At 38.4% G+C, this 23918-nt stretch overlaps 1 protein-coding gene across 2 annotated transcripts; it reads left to right on the top strand.

The window, feature by feature from the left end:
- Positions 1-2340: 2340 nt before the first annotated feature.
- On the top strand, positions 2341-6372 carry LOC143852444 (Leucine-rich receptor-like protein kinase family protein). 2 transcript variants are annotated; one of them, XM_077361835.1, is made up of 3 exons: positions 2390-2418; positions 2739-5251; positions 5828-6372. In XM_077361835.1, the coding sequence occupies exons 1-3, from the start codon at positions 2405-2407 to the stop codon at positions 6187-6189; spliced, it is 2889 nt and encodes a 962-aa protein (XP_077217950.1). In that variant the 5' UTR covers positions 2390-2404; the 3' UTR covers positions 6190-6372. The 2 variants fall into 2 exon arrangements, with proteins under 2 accessions (XP_077217945.1, XP_077217950.1); XM_077361830.1 differs by having other exon boundaries at positions 2341-5251.
- The last annotated feature ends 17546 nt before the right edge of the window (positions 6373-23918 follow it).

Raw genomic sequence — 23918 nt, 5'->3', positions numbered from 1 at the left:
ATAAAGCACGAGGCTGTTCACCTCGGTCGCGACTAAGTATGTCGTCCAGAAGTCAGCCATTCACTATTTTGTGAAGGGCTCAGATATATTAATCTCATTAAAACCTGTGCTTTCTGTTCATCTCTTTTTTTCTGAGATGATTACATTAGTTGTTAATCCTTTTTTCGCATAAATAAGTTATCCAAGAGAAGTCGAGAGTTTTTTTTTTTTTTTTTTTTGTAAACTCTCGTTGCTATTTCTTTCGCTGCTAGCAGCTCCATCGTCGCCGTTTAGCTCGCTCTGGCCATCTACGGACCAGAGTTGGCTCTCCCTCTGGCCAAAGAACCTTGTCATGCAACTTAACAGGAGGAAAAAGAGAGGAGAGTTATTAAATTAACATTGTTTGTAACTGAGAATATTTCTAGTCTAAGAAGATATGATCCCATTTTCAAGTAATGATCATAGGAGCTTTAATTATATCCATATTCAAATAATATAGTGACCTTTTTGTATAGGGAAAAGATATATCCACCCCTTCTCTTCCAGGACAAACCTTGTAGGGTAAAAACAGTAGTAAAAAATACAATAGAAGGGTGGCCCAGGGAAGAAACGGGGACGAATATATCACTTCCCTTTATATAGTTTCTTAGCCTATTTGCATCTTTTTTTCAAAAGTATGATGAGACCTACCATGTAAATAGGTTGGGATCATTGAGCAACTGTCCCCACCGATACTTTTATCTAGCTAGGGGTGCAACTCGATCTAGGTTGAGACCATCCCTAATTCATGATACTTTTATCTAGCTAGGGGTGCAACTCAATCTAGGTTGAGGCCATCCTTAATTCATCCCAAGGCAACATTACCTAAAACCCAACTCCACCAAACCCGAACTTCAGGTTGAGGAGTGTCAACCCTAACCCAACAAGCCTTTAAATCTCTCAACGCTAACCAGGGGCGGAGCCAGGATTTTACACTTGAGGGGGCAGACTAATTTACACTTGGCCGCTTTGGTCATTGGGGCTGTGGCCGCTAAACTAGATATAAGCATGCATGACTGCAGAGGGGCTGATGTACCTCCGCTCTCCTGACACTAACCCAGCCTGTCTAACCCAATTTTTAAAATTGGGTCAGGTTCGGGTTCAAGATGGCTCAGGACTAAAATAAAGGGAAATGATAAATGCGTCCCTTTTCATCACCAGGGACACCCAGCAGCAGTGTATCAATGACTGCAGAGGGGCTGATGTACTTCACGTCAGAGGATTCAGTGGATTTGACTTCAACGTATATCCTTATACGTGGAAATTCTTGTGGATTTGATTTCCAATTTTTTCTGTCTTCTCATTGGGATTGATTCTTGTTTCCATATCCTTATTCCATATTCTATCTAACTCCTATTTTGTAGCTGCTGCACAGCTCCTTATTTACGTGGGAGCTGTAAATGTCTTAATCATATTTGCTGTGATGTTCATGAATGTTTCAGAATATTACTATGATTTCTATCTTTGGACTGTTGGAGATAGGGTCACTTCACTGGTTTGTACAAGTATTCTGTTTTCACTAATTACTACTATTTCACATACATCGTGGAATGGGATTATTTGGACTACAGGATCAAAGAGCACGTGGAAATCAAATCCACTGAATCCTCTGACATGAAGTACATCAGCACCTCTGCAGTCATTGATACACTGCTGCTGGGTGTCACTAGTGATGAAAAGGGGCGCATTTATTATTTCCAAAAAAAAAAATGGAAAAAGTGGATATTGTTTTCGGGGTTGGTTCAGTTTATGTTCTCCATAAAATCACGATAAAATAAAAGTGAGTTGCCCAAGACCACAGCTAATTTAAATTCTGGCTTTAAGCCAAGCCCGAATTAAATCAGGTTAAACCCATCAGGTCCGCGTTGGGCCCAACCCAGCCCGAGCCAATTTGGACCTCTGCTTTTATCAGCATTTAAAACTTTCCCAACACAATTTTGTTTCTAAAGAGAAATCAATGAAAAAAGAATATTTTGCTAGAATTGATAGATACAAGTGGGTTTTCGTAGTTTATAGGGAATGAGAGGGGCATTTTCGTCTCTAAGCCCTTTGCTGGAATTTCAGCCGTTACAAAGAATATATTTTGTCAGTCACAGGCCGGTCAAAGCGCATTTTAGTATATCCGACCAAACCCGACTCTTTTCCCCATCTGTACACATCTCACTTTAACCGTTTCAGACCCTCTTCTCGTTCAAACTTCAAAGGAAGTCAAGGTGCATTTTCGTAATTTCATTTAAACTCATAACTAATTCCATATTTTCTCAACTCTCTATTTAAACACCTTTTCCTCCTATTATCACCTTCACCTCTCCCTCTCCCTCTCTTTTTATCTTCTCTTCTCTTTCAATCCAAGTTTCAGACAATATTAACATTTTGTTTATGAGAAATGATGAGATTTCGGTAGGAAAATCGAACATTTCACCTAAACAATGATGAAGGATTTGCTTTAATCACTGATAAAAAAGCTCGGAAAAGTAGTTTCAGAGAGATTTCAGATTTTTCAATTTTCTACTTTTCTTCAATCTTTTTGGTTTCCATCGAAAAGGAAGTGAATCGAGCGTTTTTCTCCATGAAAAAGCAGTAAACTTGATCTTCTTGTGTTGCTCCTTCGAGATCTGTAGAAGCTTTCAGTAGTGATTTTTTTTTTTTTTTTTTTTCTAAGAGATGGGGAAAAAAGGAGCTGAAATTTGTTGTGCACTGTTCATTTTCTTGATTTTCAGCTTTCCTGCTGTGAACGGAGGAGAAATCGAAGCGGAAATCCTTTTATCTTTCAAAGCTTCTATTCACGATCCGCTTAGTTTCCTCTCGAGCTGGAAATCATCTATTGATTTCTGTAGCTGGAATGGAATTACCTGTGGTAATGCTTCCCGTGTAGTGGGAATTGAACTCGTCGGAAAGAATCTCTCAGGCAACATATCTCCATCTCTTTTCCAATTACCTTTTCTAGAAAGCATCAACCTCTCTTGCAATGCTTTCTCCGGCAAACTTCTGCCTGAAACCTCTTCAACTTTTTCTACTCTCAACCATCTCAACCTCAGCAACAACAACTTCTCAGGTCCAATTTCGATCCCTCGTGGCTTCATCAATGGCATTGAAACCCTAGATCTCTCTAACAACATCCTCTCTGGTGAAATTCCGTCAGGAATCGGATCCTTTTCCGGCTTGAAAGTCCTTGATCTCGGCGGCAATGTCCTACGTGGCAAGATTCCGGTATCGATCTCGGATCTCTTGAATCTGCAGTTCTTGACCTTAGCCTCAAACGAACTTGTTGGAGTAATCCCGCCTGTGTTAGGCCGGATGACGAGCTTGCAATGGATTTACATAGGCTACAACAATCTTTCCGGCACTATTCCCTCCGAAGTAGGTAATCTGAAGTCTCTCAAACATCTCGATCTGGTCTACAATAATCTCACTGGTGAAATTCCTTCTTCTCTCGGGAATCTCACCAATCTCCACTACCTATTCCTCTACAAAAACAATCTCTCCGGTTTGATTCCACCATCGCTCTTCGATCTCACAAACCTAATCTCTCTCGATTTGAGCGACAATTCTCTATCAGGAGAGATTCCGGAAAGTATAATTCAGTTGAAAAATCTTGAAATCCTTCAACTCTTCTCAAACAATTTCGCTGGAAAAATTCCAAAATCACTAGCCTCTCTCCCACGTCTCCGAGTTCTCCAGCTTTGGTCTAACAGTTTTTCAGGAGAGATTCCAAAAAATCTAGGTTATCAAAACAACCTCACTGCAATAGATCTCTCTACAAATAATCTCACAGGCGAAATTCCTTCAGGCCTCTGTAAATCTACCCAACTGTTCAAACTCATTCTCTTCTCCAACTCTCTCCATGGCAAAATCCCTACCACCTTGAGCCAATGTAAAAGCTTGCAAAGAATCCGTCTTGAGGATAACCTCCTTTCCGGCGAATTGACGTCGGAATTTATGAAACTGCCACTCGTCTACTACCTTGATATCTCCGGTAATAAACTTTCCGGTAGGATCGACAGCTTGGATTGGAATATGCCTTCCCTTCAGATGCTGAATCTTGCGAGTAATAGCTTCGTCGGAAAATTACCGGAGAATTTCGGAAGTGACAAGCTGGAAACCCTAGATTTGTCCAGAAACAGCTTCTCCGGTCTCATTCCGGCGAGTTTCGGGGATTTTTCCGAGCTGATGCAGTTGAAACTGAACGAAAACGAGCTCTCAGGAGCTATTCCTGAACAAATAGCGTCGTGTAAAAAGCTGGTGAATCTCGACGTGAGTAAAAATCAGCTTTCCGGTCAGATTCCGGCCAGTCTCTCAAAACTCCCAGTTCTCGGCGAGCTCGACCTGTCGGAAAATCAATTTTCCGGCAAAATACCAGAAGATTTGGGGAAACTCGACTCTCTTGTTTTGATCAATATCTCTCACAATCATTTCCATGGAGATTTGCCATTAAAAGGAGCTTTTCTCGCCGTGAATTCAAGTGAAGTTATAGAAAACGATGGTTTATGTGGTGGTGGTGCAGCAAGCGGTTTGCCGGCATGCAAAACCGGCCGGAAAACTACTCACTGGTTTTTCATATCAGCCTTTTTAGCTTTCCTCCTTTTTATTCTCTCTTGTCTTCTCCTTTTCTTAAATCGAGGTAAAAAAGAATTCAAGCAAAAGCAAATGGACAGTGAAGAAGGAATATGGGATTTGCAGATATTCCATCATAGGGTTTTGAATCATATTACATTGGAATCTATTTTAATGTCTGTTAATGAAGATAACATTATCTCGAAAGGTCAAAACGGAGTTTTGTACAGAGGAATATTATCTGAGATTCCATTCGCCGTTAAGCAGTTAATGGAGATTCAATCTCTTCCGTCAGATTTCTGGACGGAAATCGTTAAGTTTGGTAAGGTTCGTCATCCGAATGTTGTGAAGCTGTTAGGAAGTTGTCGATCGGAGAATGAGGGGTTTTTAGTTTATGAATTTATTGAGGGGAGGAGGTTGAGTGATGTTCTTAGTGGGGTTTTTGAGAAGGAGTTGGGTTGGAAAACTCGCCGGAGGATTGCTGTTGGGATCGCGAGAGGTCTGAGATTTCTTCATTGTAGTTGTTCTCCGGCGATATTTGTAGGTAATCTTTCGCCGGAGAAAGTGATTCTTGATGGGAATGATGTGGCTCATCCGAAACTCAGTCTGAATGTAATGGCTTCTCTCTGCAGAACCAACACCACCAAGGGCTTTCTCTCTTCCCGTTATGTTGCTCCAGGTAAATTACGAAATTATCCCTTTTTTTAATAGAAGAATTGGGTTTTTATCTTTATATCATTTGAGGGTATTTTCGTAACTTGAGTTATTTCTAAATGCCCATAATACATTCAATTTTTATTTCGATTCTTTTTCTCTTTTTTTTTTGAGATTTTTGTAATTTAACTCACCAATTGGGTTGACAAAAAATAAATATCTCTAATTATATAAATAGATTTATAAACAATTTGAAAAATGAGCGATAAAACCCGATAAAAATGCTGCGGCCGATGAAGATAAAAATCCTATTTATTGATATTGGCACTACAGTGTTTTGATAATTGCACCAACTCATCTTGTCTTTTATTGTTTAAACAGCTTGCAAAGCCTCAAAAAGGTTATTATAGTTAAAAATATAAAGAAAAGACGACCTAAGTTTGTGGAATTATTAAACAATGTTAGTGCCAATATCAGCTGCCTTCATCTTTTGTGAGGGGTATTTTCAAATAGTGTATTTCTTAGACGGTTTCGAAATTGTAAATGACAAAAAAGCCCTTATTATCTGTTCTATTTTCTACTAATATCCCTTCGGTGGCAGAAATTATAGAGCGCAATGAATTCACGGAGAAAACAGACATATACGCATTGGGAGTAATCTTGATCGAATTAGTGACGGGGAAACGAGAGGTTGATCCAGAATTAGGTAGCCACGTCAGCATAGTGGAGTGGGCCCGCTTCTGTTACTCCGAGTGTCATCTTGACACTTGGATTGACCCCACAATGAAAGGACACGTGGCTGAATACCCAGATGAGATCGTGAAGACCATGAATCTGGCCATCCAATGCACAGCCGTCGATCCCTCTACCAGACCATCTACGGCCAATGTATTGAAAGCCCTTGAATCAATCAGAAAGCCAGAATCTTGGATTTTCTGGCTTAAATCATCAGTTTCTATATAGTTTTCTATTTTCTGTTTTTGGTTTTCCTTTTACTGATTTTCTATATAGATTTACGTCAGTGTAATTCAAGTTTTGTTTGCTATACGTAACGAGGGATGATTGAGTGTAAAATGTAAATAAACTGAATGCCATGTATGAATTACAGCTTTTTCCTTACTTATTGATTGAATTTTTCTACTTCTATTTATGTGTCAAAGTTATGTGTACGAGTTGGTATTGGGCAAGATGAGGTTTATTGTATCCTTGATAGACTTGCTATCATCACTTCACGTCAACCTTTGTTCTTGGATAAAATATGGGAGATAATAAATTCGTACCCTTATAGGATAATTGGCACACCTTTAATGTGAATGATGTGACAGACTTTTAAGCTTTTTGACGTTTAAAGGTGTGCGAATTATCCTACACGGGTGCGAATTTATAGCTTATGACGTTATCAAGATAACCATATAGGTAGGGGTGTAAACGGATCAAATTCGAATCGGATATGGCTAAATCCGAATTCGATTACAGGATATTTAATATCTATTAACGAATTCGTATCCGCCAGATATTGTTCGAATTCGGATATTATCCGTATCTGTTTATCCCGGTAAATTCGAACATTTTATTGCAGCACTTTATCTTTCTTCTCCTACTTACTCCTTGAATGATCTACCTTCTCTTAACAAAATTAACTCTCAAACCCTAAAATATATGAGATCCTCTTCTTCCTTTTAAAACAAAGGCAGAGAGAGAGAGAGCCAGTGGGAATGGATGATGGTGTTGGTAGTGGTCTTTGGATTTTTTCTTTCTTCTTTTTGTGTATATGATGGAATGAGTTTGGGCTATTTTGAACAGGAGAAGTGGGGGTGCTGATTGTGGAAGATGAAGAGAAATGAGGATGGAGATGGGGATTGGGTTAGATATGGAGGTGACTGGCGGTGATGGAGGTGGCTGTGAGAAGGTGGAGAGGGACGGCGGTGGATTTTGGTGAGGTTGGAGGCACCAAGGGAATGCCGAAGATGGTGTCTCAGCCTGCTCATTTCTCCTCTCTCTTGCTTCTCCTTGCAAACCTTAGAAGTTCCCTCTTTTAATTGTATTTTGGGTTTTTATATAACCCTAAGTTGAAAAATTGATCTGAGCCGTCCATTTACCATCAATGACCTAGATGGCTTTTTTGCTTTAGAATTCTCTAGAAACTATGACATCTTCTTTCAATCACCATCATCCATTTGTCTCTTTCATCCTACAGCCTACATTTGTTGCTTCATAAAGAAGCCATGTCAAACTCCAAGAATGTCCTTAAATTGAGAGATTACTTCATTTCCTACCCAAAACACTTTTTGTTTTTTGTTTTTTTCTAAAAAGAAAATTCGATTTTCTTTTAGAAACAAAAGAGAGTGTGTCATTACTAAAAATAAATATTAATGATATTATTAATAATAAATAAAAAGGATTTACTTCTCGGATTCGGATGTTAACCGGATCGGATATACCATTTACCAGATTCACATCTGCTAAGAGCCGGATATCTCATAAACAGATTCGGATAATTTCCGCTTGAAACGGATCCAGATAATATTCGCTTTAAACAGATTCGGATGCGGACGGTAATCGAATTTTCGAATATCCATTTACACCCCTACATATAGGCTATCCCATCAAGAGATATTGGCAGTTGGCACGACCCTATAACGATAAAAGCACGACCATGTTTGTGCACGAGATTTGTTCCTATGGAAAACACTTGAAAACGGGATTCCGTTTGGAAAATAAAATAACAATTGCTAGGAAACCTCCAAAGACCCTCTCAAGGTCGCGGTAGTCGACGCAGACTCGGATCTGTCCGTTCTTTTTCCTTACTCGGACTATGTTGGCAATTGGCGGCGTGGAATTATTCATGGAAAGAACAGCAGCTTCGTTCCATAGATACGAAAGATGAGTCGTTACGTTCGATTGGTGAACCTCACTACACTAATATAGTAGATAGTTCGATCATAGGTACCATACAAAGAAAGGTCTTCCATTCATCTATACGAGACTATACTATACACTACTATACTAGCGCGATATCAACGGCCCCTAGGAGGAAGCCCCAGGCCAATCTCAGACCAAGCATCAGACCGAGCATCCACACCAATTGTCTTTGCTCGTGAAAGAGGGTCTCGATCAACAGAACTCCCTTAAGTCTGTTACGATTCCCATCAAGCTGTTTTTTTTCATTCGATTGGTAATTTTAATCTCATGGTTTATATCATGTCATAATGATATATCAGCATTTTTAGGTTCTCACTATTTGTAAGTTGTAACTTATTAGTTTTGGTCTTTTTTCATTGGAAAATCAAAACAGTTTTAAAAAAAAAAATTCAAATAAAATAAATTGGGGACTTCTATTATCGTTCGCCAATTGTGGAAAAATAGCAACAATGCGCGACTGTCGCAAAATACATGGCCAAAGACATTTAGAGATGCTACTTATTATGACAGATTTTTTCTGTCCCCAAGGCCATGTCGGGCGGCTAAGAGGAGGGGTAGGGCAGGTGGGAGGAGAGAGATTTGAGAGGGCACAATTGGATGAGGGTGAGAACTGGCTAAAAATCAGGAAAAAGTCAATCCTATTAAGCAAAGTCTTTTGTTTCCTGGTTTTTAGCCACTTCTAACCACTTGGAGGAGACACTAGTGTCCTAATTTTTGTTTCTTGATCTTTAGCCATTTCACCCACCCAGCCCATCTCTCACTACTTGGAGACACTAGTTTATTAGGAAAAAAATTCATGTTAGCCAACCAAATGTGCCCTATAGATGTCTTTGGTGACAAATTTTTGCCTCTAGAGAAGGATTTTGTCAGTTGTCAATCAGTGTATTTCTAGTAGTGGTTGTTGTGAATTTGGGCTAACCTATTACTGTTCTCCTGTATGCATTTAATAGAGTCCCAAACAAATAGCTAGGATAAGAAAAAAAAAAAGAGATACGATAGAAAGTAGAGATTTAACAATCTTTGTCGCTAACAGCTACAACTTGTTCTTCTTTAGCTACGAAAGATACATGTAACATCTTCTTAGCTTAGCATTTGTATATATAGATCTACCATGTTTTGATGAGTGTGCTAACTCATTTTGTCTTTTATTATTTGAAAGGCTATCGAAGGTACCAAAAGAGCCCTTAGAAGCCAATTAAAAAGAAAAAAACGAACTGATCTTGTGCAATTATTAAAAGATGGTAGTGCCAGTAGCCTTATAAATTTGAATTTTCTTTTTCCTTTTTATTTAATGGCAAGAATAAATTGCATTAGAAAAAGGAATACAGCCGAGATGATCGAAGTAGAGGGTAAACATTAATACAATGAAAGAAAATAGCGATTTTCTTTTACTTGTTTGATAAATGTAAATTCCTTTAAGGCCCGTTTGGATGCCGAGAAGATTTTGATTTGGATTTCTCACATTTGCAGCCCTTTTTACGTTGTAATTTGGGTCAGATCAAATTCTTGGATTTCTAATTCAACAGCTGCCAGTGAAAAAAATCAGATTTCTAAATTTGCTGTGGAAATAAGAAATTGGAAATCCACAGATCTGGCAGTTTCCTTCACCCTCTTTGCTCCTCAACCTCTCCCGTCCACTAGGAAGTACCCCCTTCCCTCTCTGTCTCCCTCTTCATGAGCTGTTGGATCTATTCAATTTGTATTCAAAACTCAATTCCAAATCCAAATACGTATCCAAACGGGCCCTTATAGCTATAAAAAAATGGTACAAGTAAGTTTATCTATAGCTATTATAAACCTTATAAATGTAGATTTTGTATAGCTATTAAATACCTTACATTTTTATCAAGTATTTTTAATTTATAAATATTCTCCTGGGAACTGATGTTTTCTTGTAATATTAACCCAGATAGAGAGGGGGCAAAGTAGGCGCAGAAGGCGTAAGGCAGGCCATTCATATACTTTGATAATGCCAATCTTTTTCTACTTTGCATGCTTAAACCCTAAGTGCACTACACTAAGGTCAAAAGGAGAAGTTGTATATGGGCTCTTTCCAATCTGCTCTTTACAACTATGCTAGAATCACAACCTTTCTCGTGACCCACCTCTTCTTCTAAATCTACATCATGATGTCCTCTCCCTTTCCTTTTATTCCTTCACAGTAATGATGTCCATGACAAAAACTCTTTTCCTTTTTTATTTTTCACTTAAAGATGATGGGTTTTTCTTCATGCAAAGTAATAGGAAGATTCCATCCCCCAAGGAAGCTAAGCAAATAAACTAGTTGACCCAATTAAGCAGAACCAGCTCAGTTTCGCTGGCAGGATTTTGATAGTGTTTATCTTGGAAACCTCAAAGGGGCTTGAATGATAGCCCTTGGAGACCATGCAAAAGCCTTCTTGGCTCCTTTCTTCTTATTCAAAAGGGTCCCTCTTTCTTTCTTTCTTTTTTTTCAATTTGAAAGGTGGGTTTGATCTAGACAGTAAAAGGTGTAGTAAGATGTCTTTACAATTCTTTTCACAAGCATTTTACATCTATGTTTCTCTGATTTGAGACAAGCTCTTGGCTTTGCACTATATAATATTAATTCGTGTAGGACACACGTGCGGTGCATAATACCTACCCCCACTCACACAAAATCCAAGGGTGGGAGTGGGAGAAAGCTATGTTGGTAAGCTGTTTGACAAATAGTTTGGTCATTTTGAAAAAGTCAAGGACACTTACGGGACGTAGATTTTAGTCACATGACTTTCCTACAGATGCTTCGCATGCGAGTAATGCACGCTTATGCCAACAACATAAGCATGTGAAGTTCCTAAGGTTCGTCCGCATGCAAAGACACATAACACAAGTGCGCGACGACCGGGTACAACTCAGGTCAATTTTAAGAATTCGGGTCGAGCTTTTACCATAAAATCGGGCCAGGTTCGTGTTGATTCCAATTCATTTCGTAGCAAAAGCTAAACCCGACCCAACATAAGTTGTACCCATTACATATGCTTTGCATGCGCGTAATGCACATGTTTGCCAACATAAGCATGTAAAGTTCCTAAGGTTACCCAAGTTGTACCCATTACATATGCTTTGCATGCGCGTAATGCACACGTTTGCCAACATAAGCATGTGAAGTTCCTGAGGTTTTGTCCGCATGCAAAGACACTAACACAAGCGTGACAGGTACAACTCAGGTCGATTTCAAGAATACGGGTCGAGCTTTTACCGTAAAATCAGGTCAGGTTCGTGTTGGTTCATTTTGTAGCAAAAGCTAAACCCGGTTTCATGTTGATTCCAATTCATTTCGTAGCAAAAGCTAAACCCGACCCGACCCAAGTTGTACCCTTTACATATGCTTTGCAAATGCACATGTTTTCCAACATAAGCATGTGAAGTTCCTAAGGTTCGTCCGCATGCAAAGACACATAACACAAGCGCGACGAGGACAACTCACGTCAATTTTAAGAATTCGGGGTCAGGTTCATGTTGATTCCAATTCATTTTGTAGCAAAAGCTAAACCCGACCCGACCCAAGTTGTACTGATTACATATGCATTGATTACCATTTTTTTATACAAAAATCCTCTTATTTTTATAACATTACAAACATATCCCTATTTTATCAAGGCTACCGCATGTTTGCCAAATTGGGGTGATCTCTGCATTGTTTTGCATTTTTTAATTGGCTGCCGATCGGCAAGATGAGTTCGCCCCATCATCAAATGAGTTCGCCCCACATTTTTTAATCTCGCGAGAGCTTTTTGGTAATTTTAATTGCATTTGTCTACCGGGTAACCAATGTAAAACAAGATGAGTTCGCCCCATCATCAAAACATGGTCATGTGGATATCAGTAGCCGTTATTAAACTTGGCAAATTTAGGAAAGTTGTTCACCCTGACACAAACATGTTCTTATATCATTTCCCTAGTTATTAGGGGTGTTTGTTCAGTTATAACCGAACCGAATAGACCGAAATTTGATAATCGAAATAATTTCGGTTATCAAATTTCGATAACCGAAACCGAAATTCTAAAACCGAACCGATTAAAAATTCGGTTATTTGGTTATAACCTAATAACCGAATAGTGAGAGAAAAAGAGGGAAAAAGCAAAATCTCGGTTTGGATTGGATGGCTAGGATCATCCTATCGAAATGATTTTTTGAGCACAACCTAATTAAGTTGTGATCAATCAAATGGACGGTTTTGATCATCCTATGGAGTGCCCATATAGCACTTTTTTTAAAAAAAAATAATGATTTTTATCATAATTTCGGTTATTCTGTTAACCGAATTTTTTTTGAGATAACCGAAACCGAACCGAAAAGGAAAAAAAACCGTACCGAACCAACCAAACCAATTTGGTTCTGTTCGGTTATTCGGTTATAACCGAATAATGAACACCCCTACTAGTTATAATGTGTTTCTAGGACATGTATCTCTAATACTTGCAAAAAAATATATCTCTAATATATTATATATATACTTATTTTATTAAAATGACATGCGACAAAAAGCATAAGAGGATAGTTAAATACATGTGTTTGCTAGATTAGGATTGTGAGTTAAGTTTTCAATGCAATGCCATTTAAATAAGTTAGAATTTCTCTCGAGATGTGCACATAATATATGGAAACTTATGAATTATTCCTCATTTAATTCATAAAATTATGGTTTAGTAACAAAGAAAGAGATTTTTTATTTTTTTTTGAAAATTTCAGAATTTTTTCTAGAAATCTTCAATTATTCGGAAAAAATAACTATGTCGAGAAAAACATTTCTTCTAGATACTTCAACATCATTAATGTGATTCTCCAAGGTAAAGGTATAATTTAACACTTTTTTTTTAATGGTTCTTCGAAGATAAATAAACATAGAATGTATGGTGGAGGGCTTTGCAAGATCAATTATATAAGAAATTTTATTCTAGCCTTTGCAAAATACATCGGCATCCAAGAAAATAAGATAGCAAAAGTATATTGCAAAATAAAGTAGGGATGTGGACAACAAAGAAATGTAGATAGGGTTTAAAAGCTGGGATGGATGGTGACTAAACGTAAATATGCTCAATGGCTCATACTGTAGAAAATCTTGTCTACCTTAGTCTTGACTGACATGTCTTCCAAGTTAAAAAAAAAGGTCTGGAAGGCCAATCAAAGTTAAATAGATAGGACATCCAAGACATGGCAACACCAGGAACAATTGGGACTAATGAAAATGAAATGACAAGCATAAAGCTTCCAGTGAATTCAATCACTGGTGTGGGTATATCTCTATGATTATATAAGAATTCCATCATTCTAATTTTCTTTTCAGGCCATAGAATGCAATAACTTGGACCAACAAGAATGAAAAGAGATGCACACTTGACCATCTGAGTTGCATTCAGAACATAGTACTTGTACACTTGTTGAGATGATGTTAGGAGAGGAAAGTGATATATTTGCCCCCTTTTCTTCCCCGCCACTCCCTATCGTGTATTTTTGAATTATGACTAGACTTTTTAAACTACAAGGAGTGGTCCGGGGAAGAAAGGGGGCCAATATATCATTTCCCTTGGGCTCCATTCAGTTGCATTACTTGGGTTGTTTTTAGGGCAAAGAAAAAAGGAAAACCAATGCTCTGGATTTTAGGGCAGAGAAACGGAAAACCGGAGCTCGTTTTTAGGGTGGAGAAATGGAAAGAGCTTTTCTCAAGCCCGATCCCTGATATCACCATGAAAGATGGTGGGAGAGGGTTCGAAAGAACTTCGTGCGCGTAAGAGTCGAGAACGATTTCCCGATAGAAAATGGCAATTTCCTCAATGGAAAATGAAAAGCAGAAAAGGCGCCCCGACAAAGAATCCATGTCAGCCGATAAGGAATCCATGTCATTTTCCATTTGCTATTTTGATGAAACCATAGTACTCATTTAATGCTTTTCGACGGAAAAAAACATTTTTGCTTGGAATCTACTCCAAGTGGTCCAACTGATCGGAGGCTTATGAGAATATAATTGAATGTACGAATAGCCTATAATTCGGGCACCCAAAGGAAGCACATGAGGGACACAAAATTTTCATGAGATTTGGCAATGACCACGTACTCCATCAGATGTATCATATCTTGGCATGATGGCTCTGTCTTGAGGCTGTGTGAATGAGGTCCACCATCGTACACTGCTCATGTAGCCCAAAAAGTACAGCAATGCTGACATTATTAATTGGATGATCTAAACCATTCCTTTTTCTTTTGGTACCATCATACATAGTTCATGCCTGAAAATTGGCGACAGATCTTGGTTTAATTGGGCTTCATCTCAAGAAAACAAAGACATAAAAGGGACTAGATCTCCGTTTTATATATGCTCATTTCTCAAGGCATAACAAGAATAAAATTCTTCTCCAAGAAGACAAAAACATAGTTCAGAATTCCTACAGGATGATAATATCACCATCAGTGTCCTATTGGGTATTATTTTCTCCTGTTGTCAGCATTTGCACCCCTTCTTGTTTGTCTTTTCCTAAAATGGTCCAAAATGTCAAAACCGAGACTGTTTAGAGGAAAATATAATTCCCCATTCTTTCCATTGGAAGAGAAAAATGATTAGGAAGGAAAGGGGTGCAATCAACCAACATAGGGGCATGTAATTCAAGAGAGAACTAGGACGTATGGGTCTTTATAGGAGCTGCTCTGTCCTTCACAACCAGCCATGTAAGCTTTGACTTTCCAATAAACCAGCCAACAAAAAGCTGTGAAAACATATCCTTTACTATTAAAACATCTTTTTGCCAAGCTTGTTGGCCCCAATTGGCTAGATCGATCATGCAGTGTTGTAATCGTAAGAGCAGGCAAGGGAGCTTGGGAGATACACGGTCTAAGGTCCTGTGTAAAGGTCTACTAAAACACAAATGTAACACCAAAATAAATAAATAAAAATTATATATCAAAACAACTTACAATACACTCGGTGTTTTTCACTTTTTCTGTAGACTATATATCTATACTTCTTCTCCCTTAAATCTTAACCCTTGAAGCTTCTCTCTAAGCTTACAATATATACACAAACCACTTCTTATTTATAGACCCAGTACACTCCTAAAATAGCTAAATATATTAAACACCTTGTTGTAGTCTCATGAGTCCTTTACGAATCCTAAGCGATATCATAGGAAATCCACACTATAGAAAACACAAAAGACTTACATTTTCCACACATAATAACTATAGTAGAAGTCAACAAAGACTTTCCACAAAACCCTGCACCTTGATTGTCGTATACAATTTCCAACACCCTTCCTCAAATCAAAATCCGCAAAAATTAAAAAACTTCTAATCTCCATCACTTTAATCATCATTTGAACTTAATGAAATCTTCATCTTCAAATTTGCAATTTCTCCTTCAAGCAACTCGATATGATTCTTCGAATCTTTCACTAGTTCTCTTTCTTCCACTAGATTGAGATGATTAGCATCAACGAAGACGATAGGATGGCATCCCGGCAAGTAATGAACGGAAAAATATGCTACACTTTATTTAGCTTCTTTCTTCGTATTTGTCACATTCCCGAAAAATTCATTTATCCATCCATGATTTCCAATTTCAACCGAAGCTTTGAAAATTAGTCTATAGTCCAGTCCTTTCCAAACACTATAAGCGGGAATCCTTAGATTCAATTTTTCTATAGCTTCCTTTAGAAATACTTTAGAAATGACTCTCCTCTTTCATTCTTCTCTTTTTTCTCCAAGTGCGGGTATACTAGTTGTCTTGAACTCAGGGTGCAATTCTTGTTCTTGGTGTAGGAATGTATCCTCGGGACTTATTTCCATGGTAGTCACCTACATAAGTGGGGAAGTTAAAATCTTTAAGAAAAAGCTTCGACTTGCCTTGCATGCCTTCCATTTTTCTATCCCTCTTTATATTTTCTATTTCTGTTTCATACTCTGGCAATTTGATTAGTTGTATTTTTACCATTTGATCATTCATGGTAGCAATTTGTCCCAACATAACATACAGTTGAACTAATAGAGAGTCAACATAGCTTTACCTATCTGAAAGAATGAAAATTTTTAGGTTGTTAGTAATCGTACCTTACAAATTCGATAAATTTACTTTGCCTAATAGCCTTCTAATTTTAGAGTTTTGAAAAATAGACACTGTAACTTTATCACATTGGAAAAGACTGATTGATGCTATGGACCTTGCCTTTTCAGTGGATTATCTCAAAGCAAGAGTTAATATTTATTCCGTTCCATTGGTAATAATTTAACAATTCTGTTCGTAGGAACAAAGAGAAGCAGATCTATTCTATACTCGATAAGTACCAATACGCAATGGGAGGATTGGTCCTATTTTTGTGAGCGAATGCATAGATACTTGTTCATCCTTCGAACGATCCATTTGTACGAATTTTCCTTTATTCAATCTATCTTCTCCATGAACCTTCCAATCTATGGATAAAATACGATAAATGACAATAATATGAAGACAATAAACCCATTGTTACGTTTCCACATCCCACTTTCATTTTTTATAATTGCAAGGACGGATTAACCTCTTTTATATTAAAATTTCTCCCTTTTCTGAAACACAACGAACAATAATTATAGCAGAAACAATTTCGATGTTTAAACACATAAAATACTTGGTTTCTTTAGTTGAAGGCACCCATCTTCTCCTTTTCAAGATATTATAAAAGATTATCTAAAAGAATGAAATTGCAAAAGTCAGCCTAGCCGTTAAAATAACCAAGTTGATTGATTAACAGGTAAGTTGAGATGTGTGAAGATTAAGCTCAATCATGAGATTCCCAATACTAAAGCATTTGGTAATGTATCATTTTCCATCTTGTGAATAAAGCTATCTCGTAATCTCTCCCTTGATTGAGACTGACTGTGAAGTTGATGTAGTCACCATAAACTGTCTTTCTTTTCTGGTTCTGTTTTTTTTTTAAATGGATTTCTTTTCTGGTTTTCATCCTCAGTTACTCTACTTTCTAGGTTTCTGCATGTGTATGAAGAAGAACATGTGTATTGAATTAAATAGAGAGAGTGTTGCATGATCTCTCTCTCTCTCTCTCTCTCTCTCTCTCTCTCTCAAAACAAAAAGCATTTTACGTGGGAAAAAAAAAAAGCAGAATTAAAGGACAATGGTTGTTAGTCTCTTTCGTATCTTTATTCATCAAACCTCGTTTAGGGTATTGCTCATAAACCCCCGAGCAGTTATAGTGGATATTCGATCCAGGATACGCGATCTCTTCAGATTACCATGTGTCCCTCACATATGAAATCTGTTAGGTGTAAATATAGAAAGATGCTCTATCAATCTGTATTCTTATCTTTTATTCATTTAAAAAAGTATTCAAGTTTGTTTTAAAAACTTCTCATTTATGATTGTGACAGAACTCCACCACGGATCGGACCTTGTCTTAGTCACGATCCATTCAAATATATCTTTTATGGGTCGGATCCGATTCGGAGTAGTGTTCTTCAGACCTTACTTCTTTTGTCTCGATCACTATCCATTTCAAATCGGCCTGTCCACCATCAGAGGGTCTAGTTCCTACTTACTCTGTACATAGCTAAAATTCTCATCAGAGGGTGATGGCAAGGGCGAGCCCCAGTGGTGGCAGTACAGCAGGTTAGGGACTTAGGGTCAATGATTATAGAAGGTAAGAGAAAAGGGTGACTCAAGAGTTGAGAGAGATGAATGACAAAATACTAAGGCCTTGTTCGTTTCAGATCGTGATGACAACCGATGGTAAGGGTCCCAATTTGGGCAGGTTATCGGTTGGGACCCTCACCATTGGTTTTCACAATCTGAAATGAACAGGGCCTAAAAATAGGAGTGGTTCGGAAAAAATGCGTATGCTTTATTTTTACTAAAATACCCCTGGAATAATTAGTTATAAAAAATAAAGGGTATTTTCATAAAATAGTATAATAAATTCGGATTTAGGACTGTCCCATAGGCTTTTGTTACTGGATCCAATCAAAAATAATTCTGGATCCTATGAAAGGGATTCAAAATGTGTCCATGGATTGGAACGTGGTAATGTGTCTAGATGCTGTCTGTGTCGATCAAGTTTGGATTCAGATGGTCCATCGGACCATCTAGGCCCATTGACACCCCTATTCAAATATTCAAAAACCATATCTCATGCATCAACTTGAATCAGTGAGTTCATTTATTACATCTTTGAGTTCGAAAGTCTTTATGGTATTAGATATGATACCAAGGTGAGATCGTGAGAGAGTTTTCCCTTCAATTTTCTTCAACCTTGTCAATGGCTTCTACTAATTCTATATACTGTCCTACGTTGAAAACTCTGTGTCGACCAAGTAGACACATTCAAATTTTCTTCACTGGATGATTCATGGGGCTCATTGAGAGCTACGATATGTTTTCTCAATGCAGACTTTCTAATGCTATGGAAATCTCTTAGAGGATTCTTTTACGCAAGAATCATAAGACAGAATTGCACATACAACAACAATAAAACCCGAAGGCTCGTCTTCAATATTTGATTATACATGATTTTCAAGGGAATTTGTGATGCTATAAGCAAGGTGTTAAGTGATTGAAACAAACTTTTTGCTACTCTAAACATATTAAGACTTAGATGTTAGTTATCTGTGACCACTACACTTAAGCCCCTCACAATGTCTTAAAGAGAATTAATCAAAAATGGCCTTCATGGGTCAATCTTCTCAAGGCAGGGTGGGGAAAGAATATTGTTAACAACGAAGGAAAGCAGTGACAAAGAATTTTCATATCTCTTTGGAAGCTAAGTTCTTTTCACTTCTTAAATTTAGGAGAAGCGCTCTTCCCACACTTATGCTTACCGCACGCTGAATGATCGAATTTAAGAAATAGTGTACGTATTTAAAATTTTAAAATCCATCTTAAGTTTCAAATAAAAGTTACATTTATCCACTTCCAAATGCTTAACATTAAATCTATATAAATAAAATATGTCAACCTATAAATCTCTAATCGAATTGGAGAGTTATCAAAACCAAAATGGCAAGCTTGGCTTGTGCGATAACTTGGTGGAAAAACGTGAAGAGCTTATTGGAGTGTTATATACGACTTGGATTTCAGGAGAAAAAAAAACGGGGTGGGGGGGAGGGGAATTCTTAAACGTGAACAGAGAGAAGTGAAAAGAGGTCTTTGGCAAAGGAAAGTGAAGAAGAAAAACAAGGGCTTGAAGGGTGGAGTTTTGGATCTCTCTTGGGTTGCGAGGAACAAGAAAAAGTAAGGCTATTCTAGGGAGCGAAGGCGCTTGTATCCTAGATGGCGTAGCGTTTAACTCTCCCCCGGAGAAAGCTTTGGGCTTTTTTAATCCGGTGAGTGGTTGACGTAGCCACAACCAACCACTCTCCTTATTGGATAAGGATGAGGATTGTTGCCGCATGTGGAGGATCCATTCCAGAGAAGCACAACACAACAACGTCTCCTACTTCCATTAGGAGAATTAACCTAGTATAGTGATTTTGACGGAAGAGAAAAAATCGTTTAGGGGTTATTGAGTCCGAGTGGCTATTTGAGTTCTGTTGAGATAGGAATACGAGTATAGGTGTTAATCTCAGCCGTAAGGTTAGATCAATGGCTGAGAAGGAGTCTTGTTTAGGGTAAGAATTACATTCTATTTATACCTAAGTGCAAGGGTTGTTGCACGGCTGATTTTATTTTTCATTGATATCAAAGCAAGAACGTGTTTTCTTCTTAGTTTATTTGTGTTCTTTGTGGATTCGTCGAACACCCCTTCGTGGATTTGAAGGTTTATTCCAATTTGTGTTGAAATTAATCAACCTCGACTTGTTCTTTGCTCTTCCGGCTATGCCAGTGCTCCTTGTAACCCACTTATTTTCCACACATTGAAATCTTTTGAAGTCTTCTCCCGTGGACGTAGCCACACACATGTGTGGTGAACCACGTAAATCTTGTGTGTTTTATTTGTGATTTGGCTTGCACTTTATTTTATTTGTTCTTGCAAATTTACTTCGGAAACGCTGTGTAGAATTTATATACAATACCGGAAACACAATTTTGTGTTTGCATTGTTAACCACCGCGGAGGGCTGATTTGCACCCCAATTCCGCAACAAGTGGCATCAGAGCTTTGCTTCTATAATGGGGGACGGTTTCTAGCAGAAAAGATTTGACAGAAAGAACAGTTTTAATTTGTGGCAAGTTAATGTTCAGTTTTAAACCATGTTTTGATAGGATGGGTCCAACCAACTCCACTCAAACACATGTATTGAATGGGCCCCATCTTACATCATATTTTCATGAGGTGGGTCCCATGCACAGTCTCCACCCTAGCCATGTAGGGGTTTTACCTTGGATTCTGGATGCCACGTCATCCAAAACCTATTTGATTACCACTAGATGAATGAAAACCCTGAGTTTTTATATGGTGCCGACCGTCAAGTACCGTCCAAACGGTACCACCACTGATATTTGATCCAATAGCAGCACACTTTTTAAGAGGCTGCTGTTGGATCAAATATCAAGCGTGGTACGTTTGAGGTTCCACCTTGACAAGACTTCATGGTGGCCACCATATAATTTCTCTGAAAACACTAGTGATGTGTCATCATTGTGTGCTCCTAGAAAAATCCATGCAAAAAACCACAAAAAAGTAGTTTTCTGCTAACATTTCTTAGGAATGATGTTTTTCTCTTTGCCTCTCTTCTCCCTCTCTATATTGGCAAGAGACCACAAAATGGTAATTTTTTACTGGATTTCTTAGGAATGATTCATTAGCCGACCCCAACTAGTTTGGGACAAAGGCTTAGTTGAGCTGAGTTGAATTTCATAGGAATGATGTTTTTCTCTTTCTGTCCCTCTTCTTCCTCTCTATATTTAGGGGTGTTCATTATTCGGTTATAATCGAATAACCGAACCGAATTGGTTCGGTCGGTTCGGTTCGGTTCGGTTTCGGTTTTTTTTTTTTTTTTTGGAAATTCGGTTATTCGGTTTCGGTTTTCGGTTATCTCAACAACAAAAAAATCGGTTAACCGAATAACCGAAATTATGGATGAAAACCATTTTTTTCCCCAAAAAAAGTGCTATATGTGCACTCCGTAGGATGATCAAAACCGTCCATTTGATTGATCACAACTTAATTAGGTTGTGCTCAAAAAATCATTTTGATCAGATGATCCTAGCCCTCCGATCCAAACCGAGATTTTCCTTTTTTCCCTCTTTTTCTCCCACAATTCGGTTATTCAGTTATAACCGAATAACCAAATTGTTAATCGGTTCGGTTTTTAGGAATTTCGGTTCGGTTTCGGTTACCGAAATTTGATAACCGAAATTATTTCGGTTATCAAATTTCGGTTTATTCGGTTATGGTTATAACCGAATAACCACCCCTATCTATATTGGTAAGAGTGCTGCTAAGGAGACTAGTGGCCTAACTGAGAGTGGAACCGAACAAATCCCTACATGCCACATGAACACGTAGTTTGCTATTTGCTATTTTTAGGGGGAAAAAACAAGAGGAAGAGGCTACTTTTTCGGTTCCATTATTGGTTCCCAACTCGGGTTCCGTATCATCATTGTATTGGGAATGACACGCCCTACCAATACTCTACAAGGTTGACAACCAAACACTACTTACCACTATTCGGCTAAGTTGTAACACCCGGCTCCACTTTGAGTATGCTAAAAAAGGGCAATAGAAATTAGAAAGTTTAGAGGGCAAGTCAATTTTACCAAATGTTTAGGGAGTTGTTTGAATTTAGAGTTTAAGAAATAAATAAATAACCTATTAACTTCTACTAATTGGAAATTAATCATCTGATTTAAAAATTGTCTTAGCATCCAATCTAGAAGCTTGTATTGACATCTGACTTAGAAACCTATAAATAAAAACTCCTTGAAATGGGAAATCAGGAGATCTTGAGTTGTGGTTGAAATTGGTTTTGAATCAAAGCAATCAGATGGTTATATTGGCACCCACGTCTGGAAATGATCTAAGGGCTCCCCCCCTTTCAAGTTCCATAACCTGTCGAACAAATCTTCAATTCCGAAAGTTGATTTGAAAATCTTCAACGATCTGGGGTTTTTTATCATAACAACTTCAACAGTCTAGTCATGGACTTGAGATTTCAGCTCGGAAGCTCGCTCGAGCTCAGCTCGGAAAAAGTTTGGCTCGAATCCTTAACGAGCCGAGCCGAGCCGGCTGGCCAGGCTCGTTAAGCTTAACGAGCCGAGCCCGAGCTAGGTCAGGCTCGGCTCATTAAGGCTCGTTAAGAATTTAATATATTTAAATATATATATTATATATTAATATATACACTAAAAGGGTTGTCCAGGGAGTGAAAGGGGGAGGCAAAATATGTCACTTCTTTTTTGGAACCCCATTTGTTACTTGGACCACCCCACCTCCTGTAGTGTAAAAAGAGTACTCAAATTACACCAGATAGGGCTGTCCAGGGAAGATGAGAGGTGTGAACTTAATATAACCCGAGTTCGATAAGGCTCGCGAGCCTGACCGAGCCGAGCCAAGCTCGAGCCTGGTTCGAGCTCGAGCCTAGCTTTGGAGCTTAACGAGCCAAGCCAAGCCAGGCCAAGCTCGGCTCGACTCGTTTACACCCCTATTTCTGGCCCTTTATGGAAAACAATCCAATCAATCTGATTACCATAGTGAAATATTTGGCCCTCAATAGGCTAAGACCCACCTGCATCACGTACACAATTTGAGGCTGGGTATTAGATAAGTTCTAGGAAATCCAAGGCTTATCTCCTCCATGTTGAGTACTCGCACACGATTCTAGGAGGAAAACACATGAAACCAAACAGAGAATAATCAACAGGGATAGATTTCGGTGCACATAAAGAGGCCTACCAGTAAAAACCATATGGAAAGTGGCACTTGAATTACATAACTGCACGAATGGAACCTTCGAGAGTGCATAATACTGGCCCCCCCACCTAAATGGTGAGACCGCCAACACCTTCGAACCGGGCCTCGAGACATAAAAAAGGAAATTAGGATGAGATTGGAGAAGGGGAAATGTATTCTTTCTTTCTGCCTTTGCAAAAACAAAAGCTACGGCCACTCTAACCCACACACCTCTTTTGCTTGTCGGCCATGAAATTGACTACACCCCTCATTCACTAGGATAATTTAATCTCTTCATTCCAGCAGTAATCTATTGCTTTCAGGCTAATATTCGGCCATTGCTTTTAACAGGAAACAAAACATTATTCCGCATTGGGAATTGGGAACAGAAAAGCACTCGCACCCAAATCCCAATATGTTTCCTTTTTCATTCAAAGGCATCTCTACTTGTTTGCATCCCCAGTCCCAAGGTACAAAAAAATCGAAAAAGAAAGGATAAGCGTTCAAGTGTTTAACCATCCTCCACGCCCTCCTATTCTTATATCCCCAACTCTTCTTGTATATTGGCTGCTGGGGCACATCACAGTCCAATCTTAGAAAATACTGATAAAATTCACCAAAAGCCAACTTCCATTGCATCAGTATAAATGCAAGAAGAGAGAGGCTCCAACAAAAACTAAACTTAATCAGAGATGCAATTGATGGTTGGAACTACCACCCAAATCTGCATTTATTAGATGATCCTAACCTTTTGTAGCAATGGCTGCAAAGAGTTTCAGAGGTCGACTGAGCAACACTGCACACTCAACTGGTAAAAAAATCCTCTGATCAGGCAGTATTAAAACCAATAAATGGACAGAAATTTTGGGAACAAGAAGGGCTATACCTACACAAATCACAAAAACAAAAAGCATAAAGAGCCACCACCCATAGAAGGACAAC

This window comes from Tasmannia lanceolata, unplaced genomic scaffold (genome assembly GCF_043159265.1).
Source record: "Tasmannia lanceolata isolate RefF3 unplaced genomic scaffold, GAP_Taslan_0.1 ptg000003l, whole genome shotgun sequence".
NCBI classification, from domain to species: domain Eukaryota; kingdom Viridiplantae; phylum Streptophyta; class Magnoliopsida; order Canellales; family Winteraceae; genus Tasmannia; species Tasmannia lanceolata.
This window is presented reverse-complemented; position numbering and strand designations above follow the sequence as displayed.

Bases quoted from the DNA above. Each gene is read 5' to 3' on its own strand.
- LOC143852444 (XM_077361830.1), top strand. From the start codon at position 2,683: ATGGGGAAAAAAGGAGCTGAAATTTGTTGTGCACTGTTCATTTTCTTG. The intron at 5,252-5,827 runs GTAAATTACGAA...CTTCGGTGGCAG, and splicing joins TTCCCGTTATGTTGCTCCAG to AAATTATAGAGCGCAATGAA.